The following is a 7,812-nucleotide window of genomic DNA, read 5'->3' on the forward strand; positions in this document are numbered from 1 at the left end:
AATGCAATCTGGTCAACGTATTAATTACCTGATACGATCCTATCGAAAATGTTTGCTAATTAATGTTACATAACATTCGATTTAATAGCCGATTTGATTTCAAAATTCATATAGAATATGCGATTCACTAGCAAACCGCGAAGTTATTAAATTTGCAACGAATTGCAAATTTTTGATACGCAGTTAGATTTTTATAGTACATTTACTATTTAGAATATTTCTTATTATACCTGCATTAAAAATGACATAATAATTACAATATTAGCGAAAAGACTTTTAACGGTTTGTAGTTTCTCAATTAATTATGTGTATCATCAGACTAACGAACGGATCGCATGCGAGCGATAATTACCTCATAAAGTTATTGCAATATTGATGCACAAGATCGGCGTGATGATTCAAAGGCTGCGTTATTAGCAATAATCTTATTTAAATCAACCGTGATTTGATTGCAGCTATACATACAGTGTGTTGGCCGAAGTTAAAATCAATACTCATTTGGCTGCTGTCCGCCGCAGCGCAGTTTCGCAAAAAGCGTTAAAATCTGCCTGAATGTTTAGCCAGGCATCGAATTGTCGATAAGGTTGAAACGCATGACATCACGACGTACTGATTTGAGGGAGATTGATGAGAGAGAAAGAGGGAGAAAAAAGGGAGGAAAGAGGGAGAGAGAGAAGGAAATATGTGGTTTTCCTGCCGTGTGTATCTGCGTGTGTGCGTGAGAATGTGCAGCCGGTTAAATCAGTGTATTGTTGGGGATGGTCAGAGATGCGAAACAGTTTGAGGTCACTGTGTTACACGAACATGTTGCGGTACAGTGACTTTTTTGCTGAACCGTTTTTCATGACCGAACATTTTGCTGGCGGACTGTTTCCCTACAATTTGTGCGAGAAACGTACATTGCTCGTACTTTCCTAATCTTTTTATTAAATGCATTTTTGCATCGATATTATTGTCCGATAATACGATAAAACTACTCTTTCAACTGATCTTTATCGTATTGAAGCTATGGCTGAGAGCGCGCGTCTTTCTTTAATTTCTAACAGCATAATGGATTTCTCTTGTTTTGAAATATATTGATTCCGTATATTTATACTATATTAAATATATTATATCAACTATTAGATATTACATTAAAGTCAAGTACGAAATGTATTTAAATAAGGAATAGAATATCAAAAATAGCAGATTGAGAGAAATTACTTTAATGATTTTATAATTGTAACAACTCTAATTAAATATCTTTGACTCAGATTGCGTTTTATCTCTTTTAACTTAGTTTACTATTAGTAATTAGATTATTTCTCTTTAAAACGAGAATATTTGTAAATGTAGTAAATAATCACGATTAATTATTAACGAATTGTAAATTTAGATGAAAAGCACGAAAATAAGAATAATATGATTAATTCAAATGCGCTGATTCAAAATATAAGAATATATATTTGTTGTATATACATGTATGTGCCATATTGATCATTTCTACACAGAGAAAATTTTATATTTAAAATTACTGTAATGTAGTAGTAGCTGCGGTCTTTATGTAAATTATAAGTTTAAATGCTATAGTTATTTTTTTAAAAACAATAATATAACATAATTTTTACACTTTTTTATAGTAAAAATTTTTTATTACAAAATCAAATATACCTAGCAAATTTTGTTTGCGTACCATAGTAAAAATTAATTGTTTTCATGTTAGAATATGGCTTAACAAAATAATTACTTTATTTATGTGATAAAAATTAATATTACCATAGTAAAAGTTAAGTCATGTTGTGAGAGTCCATCGAAAATACAAGACATAGCATAGTGTAATTTAAAATTGTATTAAAACTTAATATAAAATTTTCTTCGTGTAAAAGTCGGATTAAATGAGAAAATCGTAACAATTTTCTATCGATCACCCTTCATAATACAGCATTATTATCAAATATCGAATTATTTCCATGAAACAGTTCTATAAATGAGAACTCGATGTAGTGAAAAAACGCATTACATCAATTATGCAAGTTAAATGTAACAGCAAGCAACGCTGCTGGAGATTTGTTTGAAAGTTTTTCATTATGGCTAGAAATATATTTCTACGCGTGCAGGTGGCGGCTGAGAAGGAAGGGAAGTTCCAGGGTCGTATATTTTCTCCCTTCTTCCGCCGTTTCCATTATGCATACAACATACTTGATGACCGGCAGGACTATGTAAAAAAAAAAAAGAAGGGAGGCGCAACCTTAATCTCGGCCTACCACTTCGTTTTTCTTTGCGCATTTTAGGTCTTCGAGGTCTTCTTCAAAGAAAGCAGCTTCTTTCGCGAATATAGACAAGAATAATCATACAATGTTTTGTTTTAAAAAATCAAAAAAGTGTTTATTATAATGACGTATTTTTAAAATTTAATGCTTACCGCATCGCGTAATCAATATTTATGTTAAATAGAATAATGGGGAATAATAGGAATGAAGCCCGTTGATTCAACATTGACGTCATATTTAGCACAAAACTGTGTAAAGTTTAATACAAGCGAATATTCGATAGAATTCATCGCGACTATTGTACTATTATCTCTTCAAATTGTCAGATATCGAAACCATAGTAATTACTAATTATAGTATGTATAACGCGCACTTTATTATTCTCTCATTCTGCATTGTTTCATAACAGATAAGAATTTTCTATCCATACGTATTTCCTCCCGTTTCTAGACGTATATTTTCAGATTAGTGATGCCCATTAAGAAGACTTAATAAGCCGTTATAATCCGCTGAGACAACGATTCTTGTCATCGTTCATAATCAATTACAAACTCGTCTGTATTCAGGCACAAACTTTGCGAACGACGAAGGATTAAACTATCCTACCAGAGTTCTATTTTCTCGGGGAGAAAGACGAGTTCATTGAACCGAGTTTATTAAAGAGTTTACTTATTATATCATACGTCACTGGATATTTACAACACAAGCGTATAAGCCGTAATTTGACGTACGACGTTTATTTATATTAGCAAGATATTTATCTTAATGATAATTATAAATTTTAGAAGAAGTCAATTAATTTCCATTTACCTACTAAAAACAGTTGACAATCATTTTATATTGACGATATAATCTCATTTCTTAAAGGTGATCTAAAAATGTAAACTCGAAATTCCATAATATTAGAGGAAATCCCCCTATTATGGCGCTTAATATGAGATAACGGCATTTCTGCTAAACTAATAAATGCTATCTGTTGATTCCACCGTGAATTTATTGCTCTTAAGTTGAAAACTATTTAGTGGAAAATGCATTATTGGATCGTGCCTGTGTCGTTGTGAAAAAAAGATTTCAGAATTTAGATGTCTTCAAGTTTTATTGAGATGAGTTTAAACCTTGTTTATTATTTAATGAGTGAATATTTGTCAATAAATTCTTCTTCTGTTATGATCATAAAATCTAACTTTTGTAACGGGATATGTTGAATTGCTTAATTACAGAAGTTAGATTTGATGATCATAAAACCGTAAAGCGTGAAACTCATAATAATGAGATACTCAAGGTACTTCTAATATACGAAGTATACTCCTATATCGGAATGACAATCGTTGCTGAAATATGAATGTATTGTACAGTAATAAAAAGGATAAAACTGAAATGAACATTTGTTTGTATTTTAGAAACATTAAATAAAATTTTTGATTGCAATATTGATGTACTTTGCGCTTTATTATCGATTTTTCAGAGTATCTCATATTATGAGCACAATTTTTTGACTTTGCGATTTGCTCACTTTTTACATTTCTTTAATTTTCAGAAAAAGTAGTATTTAAATTAAATTTTGCATAACAATATCTTAAAACTTATTAAATTTAAAATGACTTATTATTTTTTAAAATTCTGCCCATACATTTCCAGCATTTACCCAAACTGAACCTTGTATCATAATAGGGATCTTTCCTCTATAAATATAAACTTTTATCTCCTGTCATATTTTCGCATCAATCTAGACCGTCATTATTATTCCCTTTTCTTATCATTAACTTTTATTTTACTGTCCCTCTTATAATAATCGATGCATTTGCATATCTCCAAGAGTCTGATGAGTTCCTTCTTCGCAATCTTATGAGAAAATCGCGTCTACTTACAGCGCACGTCGAATCTCACTTCGGTGCTGGACGACATGGTGGGATTGGCATACGCCGGATGAATAGCGACGCATCTGATCGGCTGCCCGTAACGTGATCGCTCGGCCAGAATCTCGCAAACACTGTAGGTTGCCCAAGTGCGCGGATTATCTATCTCGGTTGAGTTTACCTGGGGCCGCAACGTCCTCATCTCAGTCTCGCCCACGTACCTGCATATCGCCCCGAAAATTTACATTTCCAATGGCTGTTCCGCAGCAACTCTTACTCGCTCCCCTTCAACACCCTCCTCTCCTCGTCATCTTCCTCTTCGGGCTCGCTCTATCTCGCACACGTTCCCCGCCCGCGCCGTTTCGCTGCCGTTCTCTACCTGACCCTCTCATTCTCCTTGTCTTGTTTCTCAACCTTCCCCATCAAAGCTCATTGTCACGGATTATTCAGAACTCTGCTCTTCGGGAGAGTCTTGCAGTTTCGCGGACTTCAACTAACGGCGGTACTCTCATGAATTAAGCCTCTCGGTACTTAGTTATTATAGTACGAAAGATAATACGGAAGTGTAACGTGAAAACATAAATTCGTATTTTGTAAACAGAAAACAGCAAATTATTCTATTCACAACGTCGTATATTAAATTCACCTCGAATGTTGTCTGCAATTTATGTAATAATTACGACGATAACTATCTCGTTTGTCGACAATTGTCTTTTTATTAGAAACTCAATACTCGCCGTCGATTGCACACCGGTCTCTGTCTTGGTCTCTCAGTTCAGCCATAATTAAAACGTTTATGCATACACATATTCTGCGCTGCGTCGCGTGTGTCAATTAAGATAATTCCCAGTGAGTAAGTGGGTAAGCGAGAGCAACTGAGGGCTGGCAGAGGAGAACGGTTGCCTTGTCAAGGGACCTCGTCTGCAATTTGAAACGCGACCCGAGGCTCTACGGACACTGTCCTGCTAACCGAAAATTGCAAGGTTTAAAGCCGAGAGAGATTGTGTGCTTCTCTCTCTCTCACTCTCTCTCTTCCACCATGGTTCTTGTTTTTGTTCCGCCTTAAAACTATTAAATCCCGCTTCCACGTGAGCTTTTTCCACGCTCTCGGAGGGACCCAACCGTCGCGCAATGTCGGGATTCAAGAAAAACCAGACCAAGAATTTTACCGTTCGCTCATGCATTGCGTGAGACTCCCTTTTCAATGTTTTCCTGTCGCATGAAATGCATCGTGTAGCTCCTTAATTTCGCCCGGGCACGATGCAGAATAGATCATGATTATTCATGGGGCGCGTGTTCTACTATCGACAGCGTCCTCGATGCATTACGTGGAATCTTCGAGCAGCGGGAACAAGCGCTCCGACGACGGCCAAAGAAGAGGCGCGCCGATGGCAGAAGACGCCTCGGAATCGATAGTAACGTATATTTTGATTACCTAGGACAACCCGTTCAATCACGGAGCCCGAAAAGCCTCCAATGGAAAAAAATCACGGCGAAGAGCAGACTTTTACTGTTAGAAGAGAGAAAAGAAATATTCAATAAAATAAATGTTTTAGTAGCGAAATAACTTGAAAAATTACAATTTCAATAATAAGTTAAATACGGTCGAGGCTATTATAAATATCCAATATTTCTATGTAAATTATAAAAAATATATCTTTCACATTTATATGGAACTGTGTTCCATTTATCGAATTTAAAACGCAATCATGAACTTCAGTTGAAATAATATCATAAATTAAATTAATCGTCAATTTAATAACGATATTAATAAGAATAATAAGCAGTTTAAAATTACAAAGAATTCAAAATGTTACCCCAAGCAGGGTTCGAATTTAGATTTCCCGATTATCCAGAGTGTGCCTTTTCCCATTCGATTAATGAGGCATGTGATAATATTAATCGCAATAACTAATAACCAATATGTATTAAGGGATAATGTTACATTTCGCAGTTTCAATTAGAGCTACAACGTGATTATTAGTTCCAGCAAAATTGAAATGTTACATCGCGTTCGTATTACGTCAAATGCCCTCGCTTAAAAATTAAATGCAAATGTGCGATTCCGCCGAATACCCTGTACCATGTGTTTATCTTCTTCTTCTTATTACCGATACATTCCATTTAATCTGTAAGCTCCATAAATTCTCGAATAATTACATTCGCAACTGGGAGGGCAAACGAGCGGAAGGAAATGCAGCGACGAAGACGAGGAGCGAGCCGAAGAGCGAGCGAGACACGCGAAGCGAGAGATCGCGCGTGCCAAGCAAGGAGGTCGGTAGCGCGCAAGTTAAGTAGTACGGAATCTACGTGCAACAATTACGAACCATTTAATTAGAGGCGAAGGATTCCCATACCGCGCTCTGCAAGTGAGCGTAGCGATCTCACCTGCTCGGGCTGTCACGTTGCTGCCGGGGAGAATTAGACGGTCGGCGTACTCTATCTGCGGTCGCTGAGGGCTGACTGGAATGAGAAAATTAGTACGGATTAATCCCGCCGTATGCCATCACTCGCGCAGTCAGGGTGATATACCCATCTGGCTCGTGAAAATACTATATATAAATATCCTTTTCATTTTAGATAAAATTGAAAAAAATGATCTTAACTTTGCTGATTTGTTCGAGTCTGCTTGACCCAAAATGTCATTAATTTTCTTGCTAATATTTTATTTAGAAAGTTTTTTCTCTGGTATCTGATGATTCCGTTTGTTAATGTAAGATCTCTTTCTGTGAAAGTTTTTATTTTTTACTTTTTAATCATATTGACTTTAATGATAATAGTAAATTATGTGAACAGACCAGCAGAGTTAAAATATTAATAAGTGAAAATTATATCTAAGTTATTAATAAATTAAAGAAAGAATTCTATTTTTGGATTAAAACAAATCTTGATGCTTACAAAATTTTCATATGTAAATTTATAAATTCTTTGCAGTGTTTTAAAATATTTATTAGCATTATTATTTATTATTATTAAATTAACGATCAATACAAATAGATTGTGATGTCATTTCCAACTTCAGTTTATAATTGCGTCTCAAGTCCGACAAACTGAATTAGTAAGCAATTTATAGAACTACTAAATATAGTTATATAAATTTACATATAAATATTATTGAGCATTAAGATGAACTTCGATTGAAAATAGGATTCTTAAAATATTATTAAAACTCCATAATAATGTAGAAAAATATACTATCATATTACTTCTAGAATGATACATATTATTTATAAATTCACGATATCAATAAATTAAACATTCTATGATAAGATTTTATACAATTTTGTTATATGCACAATAAAATACACTGTGCAACATTTTTAAACCTTTTTTAGGTTTTATAACATGTGACAGATGATTCTGATAAGTTTTTCACGAATCCACAATTTAAAATGATCAAGCATGTCAGATTTTTTTTAAAAAGCGAGTTGAAAAGTTAAAAAAACGCATTTTTGGCCATTTTTCAAATTGTTTAAAAAAATAGGACATTATTCGAGGAATTAATTTGAATAAAAGTTCGAACTTTAAGTACAACCGTAAAATAATGATAAATAAATATGATAAATTTTGTTTGTAGTATAAATTTTTAAGAAGCGCGCATTAACTACATGTAGGGTAAGGTTGCCGATATCGCACCGGCTCCTAGATCGCACTACCTCGCCTAAAAAATCAGTTATTTTATTCACACACTTTCTTACGGATTATTT

The 7,812-nt window shown here is 34.2% G+C and overlaps 1 protein-coding gene across 1 annotated transcript in view; it reads right to left on the minus strand.

Moving 5' to 3' along the window:
- The window catches only part of LOC108769587 (muscle M-line assembly protein unc-89), a 30,259-nt gene that overhangs the window by 20,614 nt on the left and 1,833 nt on the right, over positions 1–7,812 (minus strand). The window contains exons 2-3 of the mRNA XM_018520624.1: positions 6,433–6,568; positions 4,118–4,326 (exon numbers count right to left, since the gene is read on the minus strand). Coding sequence (XP_018376126.1) covers positions 4,118–4,326; positions 6,433–6,568 — 345 coding nt within the window. The remainder of the gene's footprint in view (positions 1–4,117; positions 4,327–6,432; positions 6,569–7,812) is intronic.

The sequence above is a fragment of the Trachymyrmex cornetzi genome, unplaced genomic scaffold, assembly GCF_001594075.2.
Source record: "Trachymyrmex cornetzi isolate Tcor2-1 unplaced genomic scaffold, Tcor1.1 scaffold92, whole genome shotgun sequence".
NCBI classification, from domain to species: Eukaryota; Metazoa; Arthropoda; class Insecta; order Hymenoptera; family Formicidae; genus Trachymyrmex; species Trachymyrmex cornetzi.